Source organism: Acanthopagrus latus, chromosome 21, assembly GCF_904848185.1.
Source record: "Acanthopagrus latus isolate v.2019 chromosome 21, fAcaLat1.1, whole genome shotgun sequence".
Classification (NCBI taxonomy): Eukaryota; Metazoa; Chordata; class Actinopteri; order Spariformes; family Sparidae; genus Acanthopagrus; species Acanthopagrus latus.
The window spans coordinates 14736380-14756909 of record NC_051059.1 but is presented as its reverse complement, the minus strand read 5'-3'; the positions used below and the strand labels follow the sequence as shown (position 1 = coordinate 14756909).

Sequence of the window (20530 nt, the reverse complement as noted above, 5' to 3'; positions counted from 1 at the left end):
TTAGCTAATATGCTGCCGACAGAAACTTAAAACATTGCCTCGAGTTCTTGCTGAAGAATAGAAAACCCATGTAGACTGCCTCTCCCTACTCATCCTGCCCCCTTAAACCTTACGCTGTTGTTTATTTCTCACCACAACACATTACTACAGCAAGGTGATTCACCACTCTTAAGGCACCATTCTGTTTACATCTGCTTACCCAAGAGATCACATGTGAGGGATCGTGTATGAGCCCCCCAGCTTCAGTTTGCAGAGCGCTGAAGCCCCCATCGCTGCCAAGTGTGAAGTAGATCAGATGGAGGGTTCTCATGATATGCCAATAGAAGACAGATTCCTTGATTTATAATTGGATGTTGGACCTTGGTCTGTATTCGCTTGGCAGCCTGAACTGAACCTGAATCTTAGGCCATGTCAAGTACATTGAGTGGTCTCTTCTCAGCACAAGACTACTTAAAATTGTTCTCAAAATCATGGTTGATTCAGGCCCAGTTTTATACCAAAGGCATATAAAAAAAAGTAATCTATTTTTAGACATGAGTTTGATGTTCACTTTAAATGACAAGTGATGAGAGAAGATGTGGAGTTGAAATATATCATAGGTAAATAAGAGTTTATAGGCTCTTCGTGTGTTTGTGTAAGTGTTCATACTGTACTTGCGTGTACTTGCTTTTAAAAACACCCAGTTTTAATAGTGTAGATGCAGGTGCTATTTGAGTTGCATTTTACAGCTTTCCCCGGGAATATTAATTTTCTACTACATTAAAACATCCTGCCTGCCAACACCACCTCTGCCTGCCAGCTCAGAGTGGACCTCCATCACATGTTGTATTCGGTAACCCAGTCTGTAATTTGTTTTTCTTCCGCTGAAACTTGTGGAAGCAGATGTGACTCCTGCTATTTATCTGCATATCTCACCGTTCCACAGTGAGGCACGCGCTTAGATTACAGTCTTCAATGGAAACTGCTGACTGGAACACAAAGGCCTTTTTTTTATATCCGAACTTGCTCGCCTAAGTATCCCCTATACAGTGGCTCAGCTTTGTTTATGAGGCGGACTTGCGTGCTTATACGTCTCTCCCTCGAGATTAAGATATATGACCCATTTGTCATAGTCTGTCTACGTCTAACCAAGCACAGATGGGATGACAGAACCAGATATAATCATCTCCATGTTACTCCTCCACTGGATCCAGATCTCTATTCTAATATGCCATCTAACTGTTTGCTCTACCAATTAGGTTCTCTTTTTAGCACAAAAAAAATACATCACCAAAAAGTTTTCCCTCAACCTTAAGCTCTGTTCCTCTGAAAGACACGTTTTTTTTCTCAGATCTGTTCGGGGAAACACTTCTGTTCATTACTTCCAAGTGTTTCTGTCATTGTTGCACAACTTCCATGGAATTTGCAAGTGTCCGTAAGCATGCCAGAGTACCTAAGGGACTTGCAATTGTATAAACGTTGAAGAGAAGGGAGTAATCTGTGGAATGTTTATAGACGGCATAAAGAGCAGGTAGTGATACTTAGTAAATCATTTTTTTAGAAAATCTATCATCTAAAAACTTATTTATATCAAGGCATGTATATCAAGGCAATCCAATCACAAGAATTAAATATTGTTGGTGTACATTCATGCAGACCATGGATTTATTGAAACTACGTTACTGTGCTTATGGCCTGATTAGGTTTAGGTCCAAAAATCACTTTGTTAGGGTTAGGAAAAGATCATCATTTGTTTTAAGATGCCTGTTTTGGTCGCCACAAATATGGCTGAAGATGTTCCACCTTTCTGTCAAAAATAGCCTGTTTTTTTCTCACAACAGGCACAGCAGGCACTTGCTTTCAAGTATCCACAGTCTTGATCCACGGTCACTGGCTTGGTCGCCCTCTCGCCTCTGGCTCCACCATCCATGCCATCCCCCCATATAAAAGTATAAACATAGTTCCTCAGCCACTCTATTTTTAATAAAGAGCAGAGTAAATGATTATTACAGCCACAGAATGAGCAAAATGCACAGGATTCCACTTAATGAAACTGTCGCATTAGATCAGATATTAGATTAGACAGAACTACAGCCTGTAATGCCTGAGGTCAGATGTCTGACTGATATTCGAAACAGTTGCATGATTCGCATTAGCTGGTTGTGTGAGACATCTCTTCCAGGCAGCTCTTTGAAAAAGCACAAAGTTTGATGTCAAAATGAAAACCATCTTTGTGGTGTAACTATTCAATTTGTCTTTTTTTTTTTTTTTAGCTTTCACATCAAATCTCATGAGGGAAGAATTAATCTGTGATGAGAAAAACTTAAAAGATCCAACCTACTCTCTCCAATAATTCTGTTACCTCTCCCTCAGGGAAAGGGAAATAAAAACACATAACCCATGTCTTCAACTGATCCCCTCTTAATAAATTGCATACAGTCACAGAGTACATTTTTGCAGGCCTATATCGAACGAGACTTGAGAGATTATAGCGTGCAGAAGGGGATGTTTCCCAAAGACGCCTGTCCACATTCTACTGTATACCCCAGTACGGTGTTTATGTTATGGTCGGTGGCCAAAAGCCTTCAAAGGACACTGTTCAGCTTTGTCAGCTTTAGGCAATGTGTGTGTGTCTGTGTGTGCGTGTGAGTATGTATAATGAGGGCAGCTCATCCTGTTCAGACATGCAGCCCTCCATATGTTATTTTTCTTTAAACAGTCCAACATACAGATCTCTGTCTGCAAACCACTGATCTCCTTACCCATCACGAAAAGGAAGTCGAGTACCGACTGAGAAGGGCTTCTTATGAAAACATCCAAAATAACCTACTGAAGGCAAAGTTAAAAACCGTCGGCATTTATTCTTATAACGCTTGGCATGAAGGGATGATGTATCAAATGTTTGCATGCGTCCACTGTAACAAGGTCCAGATGTTCCAGTTGACTGGGGGCCCAATTTAAAGTGTCATAAACCTGTTAGCAGCGAGTGGAAAAAAAAAAGAAAAAAAGACCCAGGCGTGCTAGGCTAGCTCAGCAATTCAAGGACCCTAATGTCTTAGTAATTTGTCTCAGTGGTAACTTCCTCTGTTGGTGAGTGTTTACTTGTTAACATTCCAGTTGGCAACTGTTAATGCTGGGGTAGCTATAAGGGCCAGAGGGGCACGCAACGACCCCAGTGCACCTTGTTAGCTCGGAAGTCAGAGGCACGACTCAGTTCCCCAACCCCAAGCTACAGTATGCAAAAAGTACAATTGCATCAGTCTTATGGATTGCAGAGAAGAGAAGACCATCAATCAGTTAGGTCGCTTTATTTACTTAAAGTCAAGTGTAGAACATAGATACATCTGTTGACAGGAAGTAACAGAACTAAACTCTGGAATGGGATACACATTTTCTGATAAACAATGCTGAAGTAATCACTCTGTCTAGTGCCGCAGCTCCCGTCTGGTCACCAAAGGGAAATGGAGGTGAAGAAAATCTGTAAATGTATTTTTTCCTTCCTTTTCGTTTTTCAGGATGCAAATGTGGACTGGTGGGTTGGTTCACACCTTTGGTCCAGACTGAAATATCTCAGCAACATTTGGTAATCCTATGACGTCTTATGAACTCCCAATAAGATTTTACATTTGAAGTTTTTAGAGAAATGGTTTTATATGTTTTGGATGGATTGTCTGGATTCATGTCACCCCTCAGGTGAACTATAAGAACTTTGATAACTGACTTTTCATCATCAGGTCAAAATTTCAGTTCAAAATTGTGATTTGATACTTTTACCCGCCTGATTAGCAGTTGTTAGCATGCTAACAAACTAGACTACAATGTGTAACATGTACGAAAGTTATACTTGCATAACACCAGCTCGTTAGCAGCATTATAGCTGTGAGGATGTTAGCATGCTCATGATTTAGCTCACAGCATTGCTGTATCCAGATACAGCCTAACAGAGCTGCTAGCACAGCCATAGACTGTCAGCCTTGTTTACCTTTGATATTTTTCTTGTGTCAAATACTTGATAATGCTACTTCTTCGAGCCTCTAAACAACCAATAATTAGAAATCACAAAAGCAAAAATACACAGACAGACAGACAGACAGATGGGGTGAAAAGAGTACCAGCCTTGCTGTCACAGCTGTTAAATATCATGAACGCGGATCATGTGTACTGAGAGAAAATGGAAATCTTATGCCCAACCATGACAGCAGAATTACATGTTTTAGCCACCAAATTACACATTTATTGAAAATCCTTATTCAAGTGGGTTGCCAATGAAACGCTGTTTGTTTTCCATACATTTTTGTGTCTACATGTTTTTGTGGTTTGTCGAGGGAATTTTTAAAACTCATTGTTTCAGTACAAGGTGGGAAATTACAAGCTGCTTTCATGATGTAATAATAGATGTAATATCTGGTTTAACAGTCTGTGCATTTGTAAACAAATACCGCGTAGTAGTGTACCCACTTCAGAGAAAAATGTAAGACTAAAATTTAGCGTTTGGCAGCATTGTGGTCCGCGCAGGTGGAGAGAAGTCTGTTTGACTGCCGTTTATTTGGCTCGTGACCATCCTAAGCTTTCATATAACACAAAATGGTAGTCTGTGAAGTGAAAGAATTCCTGTGGTCGCCACCCAGTTACTGTATATAACATAGTATTAACACTCTGCACAAAGGGTCTTCACACAAAAAGGCTCTAGTCTGTACAGGCCGTCTTTGTGTTCCCATGGAAGTTTCCACTGCCAGCCATGCAGGAGTGAGACAGGGCATGTAGGCAAGTCTAATGGCAGGTACGTGGAAGAAGGGAATAAGTGTTGGGATTTTTTTCTTTTTCTTTGACTGACTCAGTCAGTCCAAATGAAATACAGCTGTTTTACAGACACCACGCTGGACTGCTCCCATCTTTAGCTCTCTGTTTCTCTTCTCATCCCTGTTTCTCTGCCTCTGTACATTAGTTTCACAACAGTAGGCTAATTAACTATGATGAAACTGAACCACAATTGACTCTAACATGGCAAATGGTCCTATGTTACCCAGATTTATTTAGCACGTAACAAGAACATAACAAAGGGTCCTATGTTCCAGAGGTCATATTTTCAGTAGCTTATACGGCAACTAATGGGAACATGAGGAACAGTCCTACATTTTAAGGGTCCTATGCTCCCAAGTGTTCATTGTTACCATGGTCCTATGAGCCCCAGATTTATATGGAACATAATGGGAACAAGACAAATGGGTTGTATGTTCCCCATTTCTATACATGTTCTCTCAGGGTCCTATCTTGTTCCAATCATATGTCCCAACATTAAAGATTAGGGGTTTTCAGCCTAAACACAAGAGGGAGAATATTGCGCAGGGAAACATAGGACCCTGGGAACACAGTACCTTGGGAACTTAGTATCCTTGAAATAAAGATACTTTGCCCTGCAGGCAAATGTTTTTTTTTTAAATCCATTTCTATAAATATTTTTTTGTCTTGGTCCATAAACCAGCCTGATTAATTGTTATGTGAACATAAAAAACAGGCCAAAAATAGGGATACGTGGTTCTCATAATATCTAAGATAAAGCACTGCATGTTACCTCTGCTCTTTCTAGGCTTCTCTGGCATTTATTTACCTCTTGGGGGTAATCTGGCTGCATACCAGCTTGTTGATTGGGGCTTTCTGGCTGCCATCCAGCTTCTCAAACTCTCAACAGGCCCAGTCCTCCCATGTTCTGCCATTTGGTCTGGCAATGTGTTTTCAGTCAGCTTCATGACATGTATGTGTCAGCATGTTTATGCACTGTGGTATTTTATGCATCAACAGCAAGAAGTCCCAATGGTTCTTTGGATATGAAATGTGACACGCTTACTGACTACTGAGGTACATCATGGTGGGTTGTAACATAAAACTAAGTAAGCGGTATGTGTAAAGAAGAGAGTGTAGTGATTCCTGGATTCAACAGCTGTGTTTGATTTTTGATTTTTTTGTCAAAATTTGAGCATCATGTTTTAGGACTTGTCTTGATTGACAGCAGCATGTTTTGATTACTGTCATCAGGATAATAAACAGCACGAGTTCAGTCTCACAGATGTTTACTATACTTGCCACGAAAAACATGTCTTAACATCTCCTGTGGATGTAATTATTACGTAACAAGTCATCACACTGTTTGCGACAACCACTTGACCCGTAGCAAGTTTGTATTTAGAAACCCAGTAGTTTTCATGTCTTTGTCAATTCTGTGTAACAGAATGCTGCGGCTACCTTGGGAGCGTTCGCCTTTAATCATTTCTGTTTGCCGTCACTGACAGAACAGTAGTTTAAGCAAAAATCCTCGAGAGGGGAACAGAAAACACTTCAGCTACGAGCAGTGGGAAAATGTTGCGACCTTGGAAGGAGCCAGTGCCTCCTCTGCCCAGGCTGAATTTCCATTTTCGTTCAGTGGTGGCATCACTGCTGCAAGAACATGACAGTCTGTGTTTGGAACGTGTCCCTGCCAGCTTCTACAGCACAGAATGTCTGAACTTTAAGAACTTTTAAAGTATGCGTGGACACCACACGCTGCTTTGACATTTATGCCTGACAGTCGAAGCTCTTTCACCGGATTTCCATCCATCATAAACAAATTGTTCCCATGATGGAAAGACATAGCTTGAACATCCATATTCCAAGTTGGAATCGCATGGATTTTCCTTTGCTGTCACTAACGTTGTTGGATTCATAATGGAATTCTCTGCAGGTCTCCCCTTTTGTATATATTACATTCAGTTATTTTGAATTGCCTAAGCCTGTCACCATGGCTGCAGGCATGGTTTACACACTGTACAACAGGGAGATGACTACCATTATTTACTTTTCATTCAAGCAGGAAGACCCTATGATTTACTTACTTAAGATTCTTTGTTTTTTTTACTAAAATGTATGTATGTGTATATCTGTGATACAATTTGTCTCCTGACAAAATGTAAGGTGAATGTGGTTTAAGTATGTTTTGGCGCATTTTTAGTTTTTCCATTTTAAAGTTTAAGGAATATTTTGATGTTTATCAGGATACTGCAGTGAATAATTGCGTACAGGATAATGTTGACTCGCCTGCCTGCTAACCACACAATCACACGCACATCTTTTGATTGCAAACTCCTATAGGATTTATTTTAAACATTATGATTGACACAGAACCGCATTATCAGTGTGTCACCAGGCTTCTCTTTGTCTTTTGGATGTGTGGTCTCCAAGTGGCATCTGAGCCCGTTGTTTCATCCTGTCAGAAGTTAATATTATGAGACACCCAACACAGGTTAATACTCATCATTTTATCTTGTCACTGTTTTGGTAATTTTCTAGTTTTCATTCACTTAACTGTGCTGTGCCCCCCATTGTTATAAATCTGCATGTCTGCAAATGTATGTGGCAGCAGTGTCCTTGTAGAATCTCTTCTTGTGTTTTAGTAGAGGGAAGTTTGTTGAAAAGTTGATTTTCGAAAACATCTATAATGAGAAAATCCCAAGTTTGGAGGTTTTGTTTTGACTGTTTGAAAGTATTTGAACTTCAGTGACCCTGCAGGCATGAACAACACATGCATGATGTCGCCACTCTGGTTGAGTTCGCACTCTAACAAACACAGAAAGGCCTCCCCTGCTTTGCTCTTGACCCAGAACCTGCAGACGGTCAGCTGCTTGTTTACATGGTGTGATGTTGTCCTTTAAGCAGCATGTGGTCAGGGCCAGTGGGTGGGGGGGTTAGTCTGATGAAGCTCTCCACACTCGCTCCCAACATGAGGCTCTCAGCACACGTAAGGACAACAGTGGTCTGCATATCCATGTATGGGTCCTCGGCTGGGGCCCCTTTGAAGTGGTCGGACGTGATGTTTGCACAGATGTGTGGGTCCAAAGCCAAGGGGCCAAACCCCTGGTACCCCTCTGGTGGTCTTGGCCCACCCCCGACTGGGAAGGATGGAGCCTCTTGTCAGTCCCATCACGGGTGACATAACTTAAAGGGACCGAGCTGAGCCTCTAGAGGAAGTCATATGAAGATGGGTGTCCATCTGCGGTATTTCTGTTGCTTCCTCCAGTGGAAACAACAGACCTACCCTAGTGCAAAGCCAGTGTTGTGCGTCGATATATCCACTCGGGGCTAATGTAGAAACACGGCAGTATGACACGGTGGACTCCACGGAAGAGGAGTCACTGTCTCTGACTGTAGTTTTAGTTTCTTTCCCAATTCAAGGTAACAGAGTGCTGCCGTTTCCTCAGGAGCATCCTCAGCATACTTCAGCATTCGTAGCATTCTTCTAAACCACTGAGGTGGATGGGGACTTGTTTTAAAGTGTAAAAGAAAACAGAAAAAAAACAGCAGCATAATCCAAGTCTCTGTAAGCTCTGAGATCCAAAATAGATTTGAAAATCCGAAATCTACACTGTAGCTCGGACTTGGCTTGTTGCAGACAGTCTTTTTATTGGTTGTTTTATTTTATTTGCATAGGTCTGTCCACTGGTTTCTTTTGGGTATGATAATGGTTTACTCTCCAAAGTGATTGCTGAGAGGGCAGAGGGCCAAGAAACAGAAGCAGGTTGAAATCAAATCACCAGACAAGCCAAGAAAAAGTAAAGACCAAACTAATTTGGTCACTGTTGTGCACACTCTCTGTTTTTCTATGCAATGATGGATTTTGACCTCCAAAACCAAATAATGTGGTAGCTGGTCTGGATAAACTGGCTTGTTCATGACCTGCATGATTGTCTGACTGCTCACGTTTGTTGCCTTGGTGGATCTATTTTTAGGGCCGATTCCCAGCAATTATGTCAGTGAGTACTTACAGTGTTATTGTCACTGAGACAAACAAATAGCCAGGGGTGACAATGATAAACCACATTTTTCCAGCAAGTCACATTTTGGTAAGCACAACTTTAGGTTTAAGTTTGATTTACAATATCATCATCGTCATTGTCACTGTCCATAGCCGCTTATCCCTTTCCATGGGGTTGCAGGGTGTTGCTGCTGGAGCCAATCCCAGCCTTGTCTCAGGGCGAGGGCAGGGTACTCCCCGGACAAGTTGATTTACAACAATAAGTGTATTTTTAAGCTGTTTTGTTTTTGCTCAGGCTATTTGATTTGTACGTTTCCTGTCTGATTGATTGTTACAGGTTTCCACAAATTCTTTCTTCCTCCACAGTCGGATTAAAAGTTTGTTCCATCTACTGAACAATCTTTATTGCACCAGCTGCCCTTGCCACAGGCAACTTGGTCAGCTCCACTGAAGTCGAGTAAACATCCTGCCTATAGCCTAACGTTTAGCATCATGTCACATGGTGGTCGTCTGGATGCGACTGGGGAAGATCTTGGACATGAATGACCCAAAATTTCACTGCACCGTGGTCTTAGGTTGGATGACAACAAGGAATGAGGCACAAGCGTAGTCGTCTTGTTTTCCTGTTTCTGTCGTATGGCTCGCACATGTGCAGTGTTTTTTAAGTTTCACAGTGAGTCGTCCCGCGTATTCATGAGAGCAAATGTTTTCAATTGATACTTGGCTGAAGAAAGGCACAACGTGTCCCACGTTAGACATGCAGGACTAAACTTAGTCATGAAATTTTAAAAAAAAAATAATAAAAAGACTTCCCTTGTGATTTCACTTTTGAATGAAAAACTTTGGTGTGTTTTTTTATTAACTACCTCCTCCAGTTGCACAATATTTGAGCTACTACTGCCTCTCAACATTGTGTTCTGTTACTAGGACAAAACTGACTTGCTGTACACCAATTTTTGACACAAATTCTGTTGTATGTTGCAGGAATTCAGGAAGGAACGGAGTGCACCAAGTGTAAAAATGACTGGGCTCTGAGGGCGGCGATTGCACTGCTCTATGTGCTCTGTGCACTGCTCACTATAGCAGTGGCTGTCCTCGGGTACAAAGGTGAGTCAGAACTCAGGTCCAAAACTGGATGTCGTCCAAGAAGTAGATTTTTATGTTTCTGCTACAAACTTTGACGTCGTAGAGCTGTGGTCACATCACACAAATCCAAGTACTCTTGTGTCTTACAATAATGAGATTGGGTTTTAAGGCCACAGATTCAATGTCACAAGCCCACTTTCTACAACCTACCAAGAGCCTAATGTTCTTAAAAAGTCAGAAAACCTAAAATTAACCCATTATTAATGGATGACATGGTGTTTTACAGCAGCACAGTTTGTGTCTAGTCATTCTAGGGCCTCTGCTTCGGTCAAGACTGACAAGTCCTGACAAATTTTGGACCGACTGCCATTAGAAAACATAATAACAACACTTTCAATTAACGTTGATGGCTTTACTAGCCTGTTGGGCTGGAGAACGAGTTCTCAGTGTTTCCTCCAGGCTTAACTCTGTTATAGTGACTTTAACATTGTAATATTATTATCTAAGACATAAACACCTGTATTGAAAACACATGATTATAGCAGGATGTGTTTCCTGTTTACCTATAAGTGATCTCCTGACTTGTCATCAGCACAATTAGGTCAAATATGATGGTTTAAGACCAAAAATCTGCAGTAGAAGGGGTTTTGAAGAATAATTGACTAGTTGACTTCCGAAACAACTAGTTAACATTCTGTTGTTCTTTGGATATCATCCTAGATTCATCCTACTTTAGTCAACCCTTTACTGGTTTTATTTGAAAAGAATTGAACATCATTACCGGGTTAAACGATATGATGAATCTCATGCATTTAATCAACTATTCGACTACTTGATGGGATCAGTGAGTGACTGTAAAAATAAATGCAGGTGTCGTTTATCAGGGCATTCTACTATGCTTGCAACCGTAAACATTGCCTGTTAATATTATCATTGTAAGTGTGTTAGCAATGCTGGTGTTAGCAGTTAGCATTTAGCATCACTGGCCAAAGCGAAGCTTCAAGATTTGCCAGCCTGACTTTAGATTACAAATGTTCTTCTCTTCTTTTATTTTGATTTAAAAAATAATAATTTTGTATAATTGTAGTCTACAAACTTCACAACAGCCACTGGTGAAAATGAGAAGTTCAAGTGATGATGCTTCGATGATAGATGTTTGTGTTTCCTTTACAATTATCACAAAAAAAATATAACAGTGGGAATGTGTATAGCAAATATTCTTTATTCATCCTCATTCAATGTGCAATCTTCAAACTTTGGCCTTTGTCTTTTTCTCAGAGTTTTGGTGAGGACAATGGATCATATCACTGGCAACAGAACGTCAAATTAAATCCAACCAAGTCATAAGGTTGAGTCCAAGTTTTACCACTTGAAGAGACTCCCCTGACACTGTTCAGCGTTTACTCTTCACTGGATTCATATCTTTGAGAGATTGGAAACAGATTCATTGTGTAATGTTGTTCTTACTGCGTCCCAATTTTTTGCTGGTTCTCCCAGTTTGAACCCGGGCGATAGATACAAAAAATAAGTTATTGCAGGCGCCATCAATATGGAATGTACTTTGTGCGTTGTCCAGTTACACATAGCAGATTTATGGCCCCAATCAATCATAGAAAACCTGTCAAAATATCCTGCAGCGAAATGTTGACATCCTACCTGCTCCACATGCAGGTGCCCCACCCCAGTGAACCGTTTACTTCAACAACAGACTGAACTGAATTTGTCCAGAGGGGAATGACTTTTTTCAAAACACGGTCCACAAGTCAAGATCTAATCTCAACCGTACCTCGTCAGGTTGTTTTGGGGTTCCCAGCTTTCTGGGTCTGTGTGAATGTGGAGCCCATGTGATTTTGATGGTTTGGCTCTAATGTCTACCAGATGACCACGCAGCGACTACCCAAACTTAACAACCCAGAGGTGATTTTATGGCTTGGTAGCAATTTGTTGTCTCGTGAACCACAGGTTGACTCACAAATAGCTGCAAGTGTCCAAAATAGTTTGCAAGAAACCAGAGCAGGCCGAGCTCAGTGTTGTGATTTTTTTTTTTTTTCTGTTGGACACCCTTTAAACATCGCACACTAAAGTTTACCAGTAAATGTAAAACACACTTTTCTGCACTAATCAAGATGTTTGTCTGTGGTGTCCCTCCAAATGATCCTTTTTGTTTGAACCTGAAGGACTTGTTTGCGTCTGCTCCCGCAGCATCGATCAGCATTAATCCGCCGGGCCTCATGTTGGGTAACTGCCTTAGTATGGCTCATAACTTGGGACACAATAAGCCGTACTCAAATTAGCAACCTTACATAACTCATAATGCTTTTCCAATGCAGGACTGTGGGGGGTGGAAAGATTAACGGAGGGGAGTAAGAAAGTATGTTAGACATCAGGGAGACAAAGAGAGCGTGGCAGGGATTTCTGCATCACATCACATTTTTGTCAGTATTATCAAGGTTAGATCTCCGCAACGGAGTGTAAACTAATCTTGCAGGAATGTTACTGACAACAAATAAAACATATGCTCACACAAAAACAAATAAATTAACATTTTAGAGGGAAGGAGTGAGGAGTTAACCGACCACCCTTTCAGAATGGACCCATGTGTTTTTGTTTGTCCCAAGTGTATGTTATTGTTTCGTGTTTTTGTCACTTTCTGGAATGATAACAGTGAAAGCTTAGGATGTGTTCCAGTGCAGTTTTTAGACGCCCACATACCGACAGAAAAACAAACCATGGAGGGGAAACGACATGGACTCTTGCTGCAGATGTTAGGAGGAGAGAGAAAGTCCTAGTGTGGTATTCAGAATGTGTTCAGAGTTGTTTGTGCTCATGAGCCGGGGTTTTCTTTTTTATGTGCTCTGCAAAATAAAATTTGTATTGATCAACAGATGAAGAGTTGCCTGGTTACAAAAAAGACAACAACAACAACAAGAACAAAAAAAAATCATAGGAAACTCTTCATCCTGTTCAACATCTTTCTGTCCAGAATTGCTGTTACAGTTTCCAGACATTCACTGGAAGGAATGAATGCAGCAGCGCCATCTGCTGTTCAAAATCAGTTCAGCACGTCAAGGTTCAATGAGATCTATAAGATTAAGAGTGTTAAATGAAGCAAAGGTTACCGTGTAGATTTACTCCATTACAATTAAAAATCTTGCATTTAAAGTGAAAATGTTTTTCTTTTTGTGCCTACAGTTGAATGTCTAAGAGTCTCTGTAAAGAATCATGTGCAGAGTTTGACCCTTTATTTCACAGATAGTTTGGAAGACATGCAGTGTCTAGCAATTTAACTTCATACAGTAAATTAACGATATAAGTTTTAAGGAAGGAGAAGGAGTAGGTGCCATTTCAAGGATTTGAATGTGGTCAAAAACAATATCAAATGTTTGAGACATTGACACTTTAAAATATAGTTAATTGATTTGAAGTTAAAGCACTCATTAAGCAGGTGAATGGCTCCAAAGAGTGTTACATTTTTATATATTGTATTATTGTCATTATGTAGCCCATCTCTCTGTCTATTGTATCGCCTGCAGACCTATAGATGCTCACTATTCACAGGAAATACACATCCTGTTCAGTGTTGTTTAAAGCATCTGAAAGCTATACTTGAATAAAAAAGATATTGTGTTAAAATATTATGTCGTTAAAAGTTAAAGTTCCCAGAGCAAATAGTAATTGTCTGTGCAAAATCTTAAAATGTTTAAAACAAATGTACCATCAAAAGTATTTTTATGGTAGTAAAAGTACTTAAGTATCAAAAGAAAGAGTGACATCATGTACTGTATATTTATTTGATATAAATACTTGAGTAAATGCACTCACCTACATTCCATCACTGAGCCTGTGTTGGTGCCTGTCATATCTGTCAGGTGTTATTCTCACTAAATTATCACATTGCTGTCTGTTTAACTTCAGTCATTGCTTTGTTTATGATATACTTATCTATATTACACATTCTGTTCCCTGTTTTGTCAGTGGTCCAGAGAATGGACAATGTCTCGGAGGGCATGCAGAACTATGGAGGCAAGATCAATGCTGTGGAGACAGACCTGAAGAAACTAGGTAATCTCGTGAACGCAACATTAGAGAGCATATGCTGTCACGCACATGGAGATTTTATATTTATTTTCTGCATGTTCACTGTTTTTTTTTTTTTTTTTCAGATGATCAGGCCGGAGCAAAGTCAGTCAATTCAACAGGTGAAATCAAGACTTTCAAGAGAGACCTGGAGGCATTACAGAGCCAGCTGAACGATATCGCCCTCAGAGCGACCCAAAACAGAGACATGCTGGATGATCTTCGGATCACAGGAGACGACCTGCAGAACGGCCACGACTCCCTGCAGAGTTTTCTGAAGGGCAACGCGGCCTCACTGCGTGGAGTCAACCAGACCTTATCCTCCTACAGTGGCATGATTGACAACCTCCAGACAGACACTGCACGGCTCCAGTCGGACATACAGAGTCAGGTCAAAGAGCAGAGCCAGACCCAAGTCAGTGTCAGCGCCCTTAACATTACTCAGTCCCAGCAACGGAATCTGCTCAGCGCGCTGCAGAAGACGGTAGAAGACGCAGGCCAGGCTGTGCAGAAACTGAAGAATGACTATCAGGGTCTGCAGCAGACGGCCAGGCAGACGCGGGCTGACACGGAGTGGCTGAAGGAAAAGGTCCTGAACCTCCAGGTTTTGGCTGCCAACAACTCAGCCCTGGCCCGGTCCAATGGTGATGCTCTGGATGACTTGGGGGCTCAGCTCAGCACGCTGGCCAGCCAGATCCAGAACGCCTCAGCTCTGGCCGAGGGGCACGACCAGAGCCTGCGCGAGCTGATGGACCACCAGAGAGACCACGATAACACCACCTCGTCCAAGTTTGACGAGATTGAGGCCCGACTAGACAGACACGAGAACGACATGGACCGCGTGACGGGAAACGTGAGCTTCGCCTCGCAGCTCCTGGGCGCCATCAGCTCCGACCTGAACGGCCTGAGGTCCTGTGCTGAGACGGTGGTGCGACACACAGACCTGTTAGTGGGGCTGAATGGAAGCGTGATGGAGGCTCAGGCGGACAGCCACGAGCTGCGCGTCCAGCAGGATGAGCTGAGAGCCAGGTTGGACAAAGAGGTCAGCAGCCTCTCCATGATTATGGAGGAGATGAAGCTGGTTGACAGCAAGCACTCACAGCTCATCACCAACTTCACCATCCTGCAGGGTAAGATCACAAGGTGTACTTTGTGTGTGGGAATTAGAGGTGGACGAGGAACAGATTTTCAAAGCTGATAGCGGATTAATCGGCCAGTATCATCAGGGGTTAATCACATAGACATGTAAGATAACCCTAACCCAGTGACATGACCTCGACATTGTGTATGGAGCCCTCATGTAAAACCTTATATTGTATAGTGAATTAAATCAGTACATCTACCCATCTTCCCTGCTTCCATATGCAATATAACTGTCTTAGACTGGAGCTAGGAATAGATTAAGAGCATTTCAAATAGAATGCACCAAATTTTGACTCCAGCTCAATGAAATGATTTACCGGCAGGAGAATGACTTTGAGTACAGGTATACCTCCAGTCTCCAGAGCACATGAAATAGATTAGAGGTATTCCTCGTGAAACATGTTAAGACCTCAACAGTATTTATTTATTTATTTAAAAGCAAACAAAATGCTGACAAAAAGGAGCACTGCCACCCCGAATCAGCCAATTATCACAACGTTCTCCACCGCGTTCATGTTTGTTGTTGTCAGGAGCTCTCGACCCTGAGCTGACCTCTAGTGGATGTATGGCTTAACATCAATGCAAATGCAACAGATGCAGGAAAGTGTGCGGACAGTAACGGGTCCACCATTTGAGATCTTTGAGGTCTTAACAGTGTATTCTGACACATATAGTCCACTCATCTGCTGTCATTATGTTTTAGGTCCACCAGGTCCAAGAGGCGCCAGGGGTGACAAGGGTCCCCAGGGGCCGGTGGGCCAGACAGGACAAAAGGGTGATAAAGGAGACAAAGGGATGCCAGGGTTGGTGGGACTTAAAGGAGAGAAAGGTGCTGTTGGACCACTGGGTGGGACAGGGCCAAAGGGTGCAGCCGGGCCTCGAGGTCTTCCAGGGGCCAAAGGGTCAAGAGGGTCTGGAGGCCGACCTGGAAACCCTGGTGAGAAAGGTGACCCTGGGAATCCAGGACCTCCTGGTAGGGACGGAATGGCAGGCATTCCGGGACCGGCAGGGCCTTCGGGGCCGAGAGGAGCAGCAGGTCCCGCAGGGCTGGAGGGGCCTCGTGGTCCTGTTGGACCTATCGGCCCTGCTGGACCTCCCGGACTACCAGGGCTGCCTGCGCCTGTACTTCCTCCCCTTTCAAAGCCTCCTCAGCCCACTCGGCCTGCTCAGGTCCCTGAATCCCCAAAACCACCTCAACCTCCCAAACCAGCAGTGGAACAAGAAGGCACCGTGTCCCGGCAGGTCCAGCCCCCTGTGGCCACTGCTCCAGCACCCGGTGAGCTCAGTGATTACAGAAAGCTGTAAGATAGACTCTGAAACAACATACAATGTCATTTTACTTCCATATTGTAATATTCTGTCAATGGCTCATTCCAGGTTGCCCATCTGGATTCAAAAAGTTTGGAGACAGCTGCTACTACTTCTCCTCTGTTTCTCAGAGACTCAACTTTGACGAGTCCAGCCAGTTTTGTGCTAACATGTCATCTTATATGCTCATTATTAATGATAATGAGGAACAGGTAAATAAATGTAGACCCTGGGAGTTACTTTAATGCATTCACTAACAAAGAATGCAACAAACTATTTTATTAAAAAAAAACTTAAAATCGACGACCAGTTTTTCTAAAAATACTGTCCTTTTGCCCCTCTGTCCTCAGACATTCGTGAGAAATGCAATTGCAGGAAAAGGTTATTTCTGGCTCGGCCTCACTGACAGGGAGGAGGAGAATGTCTGGAAATGGGTGGATGGAACTTTACCTGTGTTCAAGTGAGCCAAATTGGTTTTTACAACAAATCTGTAATCATTTGAATGTAACTAATGAACACATGTTTCTTGAACGTTGATGTATTTTTCATGCTGCTGCTCTCAGAAAGTGGAAGCCTGGCCAGCCTGATAACTGGACTCACGGACACGAACAAGGCGAGGACTGCGCTGGGCTTATCCATAACGCCAACTGGAATGATTTCTACTGCACTGACCGCATCGGTTTCATCTGTGAACGTGCCTCTGACCGTCAGTACTCTCTTTATTTCAGACTTTTCCCATTGGAGTGGTGTGTGCATTTGGCTATATTTTGCTACACCAACAATGTGTTTGCTCTTCTCTGAATAATTTCAGACTGTTACTCAGTCCATTTCCAGTCCATTCAATCCTACCAAAGATATACATCTCTAAAAACAAATCACAGTTAGTAAAACATGAGTAAACTGTGTGTTTGTTGGGGACTATTTGCGGATGAACACACTTTCAATGTAGTGAGTGCTGGTATTTAAACCACCTGTGTGGTGTAAATTGGACAAAAGTACTCATTAACAAAAGAATATCAGCGGACGATATTCCTGTTTGTGATGTTTTGACCATCATCGCCTCATGAGAGGGAGTTTACTCAGTTGCCATCAAAATGTAGATGCACAATGTGTCCATGATTTTGAGCACCTTTGGGATCTTTTTTTTCTAGACCTTGGAAACAATCACTATAAGTGCTTTCATTCATATCAGTGGAGGCTCATATCACCCACTGTGACAGAGTGGCTAATTCATGTAATTTAGGTGCCTTTAGGGAATGCACATCAGATGTCTGAGATATGAGACTCCCTTCAGAAATGTGACCAGAAACAAAGATTTCTGTGTCTAAATATGAATCCTCAAGACACCAGAGGGCTGATTTTGAGGTAAATCACTCTGTTGTGGAATCTGAAGTTTTACATAAACACATTATTTCTGTCCTGTGACAAAAATGCATCTGCAAAATGGACTAAGAAGATCATCTTATTATTCAGCTTTTTTACAAAGTTAGTTTAGATTATCCCAGTTTTGGGGCAAACCGAAAAGCAACATCTTGCTTTAGTTTATCTTAAAAATGTTAAGTCCTGTTTGTGTCGTCATTCCATGGTGAAACATTTTTACCCATGTGTCTTCATCCTTGCAATAAGGTGGCATTATATGGAGGACTGAAATTGCCAAAATTAATAACAAATAACAAAAGAGATGAATTGTTTAAAGAATCAGTTATATGCCATTAAATGCAGAAAAAGTTAGATTAAAAATGTATGTAGGTATTGATGCATTTTAACTATTCATGTATGATTTTTTTTATTGATATAATTATTTATATATTAATTTCACTTCACAAAATGGTGACGCAAATGGAAAAATAGATAAATAGGTAAATAAAGATGGAAGCAAATTAAAAAAAGAAGTCAATTTATATGACAGTATATGATTTTTTTGTTTGTTTGTTTTAGCAGTCATCTAATATTACTATCTTGAGTTATGTCACTAACGTTGCTATGACTGTCAATATACCAGCATGTCAGCGCATCATCAACATGTTTAAATGTATCTTACGTGTTTTATTTTTGTCCATCCCTTCACAGTGGAAGTTCCAGTTTTATAGCATCCATCTAAGACAGTGTGAGCTGTCTCTGGGAGAACGATGAAGAGGCTGAAGTGGAGGTCGAAGATGGGAGGATGATGAAGGACAGGAGGAGGAGAAGGAGCTCTGGATGTCTGGAGGACTTTGATATAACCAGCTCAGTCAAGCAACACAGAGACTTTGGACTGATCTTTGTCTTAACGGCACTTTACAACACAGTTTGGTGCAGAAGACAGAGCAAGCACAGGCCCACTATGGTATTGATTTAGAATCTGTACTGAAGGAAACATAAGAATGTAGGCATTTATGTAGGCTATACTAAGTCATTATTTGGTGCAGCCACTGTTGTACAGGTGTGTCTGTAAATAATATTTCACAATATCTGCATTGCTGGTTGGGACTCAATTTCATATTGTATTTTTTTTCTTGACTGTCTTCTCAGTCTTTACACGAAAAGTCTATAGAAAGTCTATATATATATAAGTCTATAAAGTGGAACTATTTTTATACTGTCAAGTACTTCACAGAATCAGCACTGTGAATAAACTCCTGGGAAAAAAAATGATGAGCACCCACTCACCGTCAGCAAACGACTGCAAACTGACATAATGAATTGAAGTAAAGCTAGTGTGAATTACAAATTCTGCAAACTGAAATGTCAGCGTCATTTTGTTGTTTCGTTTTTCGAGAACAGGTGCTCAGTGTGAGCATCACTGCTGTTTTATGAAGGACAGTATTTCTTAGATTTTAGACTGCCAGTACGAGTTTTATACAATATGAGGGCACACTTTAACAATATGTACATTTTTTTATATAATATAGCCATCATATGATGATTTATTCATTATGTCAAGTACAATATGTGAAATATGCTACATGTTTATAATTTTCATAATCAGTTGTTATTGTTGTATGATTGACTTTTTCCAGTTCATAAAGTGCTTTAGGACTGAGTAGCAGTTTGTAATCTGGCTCCAGGCTCATTACGCCTTTTAATGAAATTATGAAGTTCCTATGGATCAAAATAAAATGGGAAAGAAACCGTGTGTGGAGTCACACTTTTTGTTCCATGAAATATTCTATAAATATGAATATATTTATGAAATGAAAAGCCATTTATTTGTCAATAAAAACTAAAGAGGAAAGGCAACTGCCACTCTGCCCCCCATCACTTTGTCTCCGCAGTATGTATCAGTGACACAGTAGGATCTCAGCGTTACAGACATGTTTACTTCAACATACAAGTTTTCAACAGATAACATTGTTAGGACATAATGAGATTGTACATGTGACAGATTGTTACAGACCTGGGATTTTATATTTACAACAGATGTGTTGCACTCAGAAACTGTGGGAGGCACTAAATCACAAAAAAAAAAGACAATTTCTACATAATGTTGCTTTAAGTACATTTATTGCCCCCCCCCCAAATGTTTTTTGCTTTGAATACTGAAGTACAATTATTATTAGATAGCCTACTTTAAGATTTGTACTTGAGTTTTATTCTTATGAGTGACATTCACTTTAACTAAAGTGATATTTTAAAACCATATTGTTACTTTTAAAGTATGATGTTTGGGTACTTTTTTATAACTGATTACTCTTACTTTCACTACTTAAAGTATTAAAGTCGGCCTACATTCTGATAAATGACTTCTTTTACTTTTGGTAAATTTAACTATTATTTTCATGCTGGTTGGCTAATTATGTAGGCTACTTTTACTTGAGTAAGATTTTCATTGCAAGACTTTTACTTGAAGCAGTGACGTATAAAGCACAAAAAAGTCCTGACTGGGTAAAAGTAATGATGTCATGATGATGTAAAGTCACTCATAAACAGTACTTGAGTGAAAGTCTTAAAGTATATCATGTTCAGTGTACTTACAGTGACTTTCGAAAGTACAAGTAAAAGTAAATCTACAGGTATATAATTCAAACATTCACTCAATTGGCTCTGATGCAACATGTAATCTAAAAAAGTAACTAGTAACTAAAGTCATCAAATTAATGCAGTGAGTTTAAAGTGCAATATTTGCCTCCAAAATGTACAGTAGTGAAGTAGAAATACCCAAGTAAAACACATGCA

The 20530-nt window shown here is 40.9% G+C and overlaps 1 protein-coding gene across 1 annotated transcript in view; it reads left to right on the top strand.

Annotated features, from left to right (window-relative positions):
* colec12 (collectin sub-family member 12) overlaps window positions 1-19490 on the top strand; it is a 33627-nt gene extending 14137 nt beyond the window's left edge. Inside the window, exons 3-10 of the mRNA XM_037083400.1 lie at window positions 9746-9868; window positions 13823-13909; window positions 14011-15054; window positions 15771-16343; window positions 16445-16587; window positions 16726-16835; window positions 16939-17081; window positions 18446-19490. Coding sequence (XP_036939295.1) covers window positions 9746-9868; window positions 13823-13909; window positions 14011-15054; window positions 15771-16343; window positions 16445-16587; window positions 16726-16835; window positions 16939-17081; window positions 18446-18465 — 2243 coding nt within the window. The 3' untranslated portion in view covers window positions 18466-19490. The remainder of the gene's footprint in view (window positions 1-9745; window positions 9869-13822; window positions 13910-14010; window positions 15055-15770; window positions 16344-16444; window positions 16588-16725; window positions 16836-16938; window positions 17082-18445) is intronic.
* The last annotated feature ends 1040 nt before the right edge of the window (window positions 19491-20530 follow it).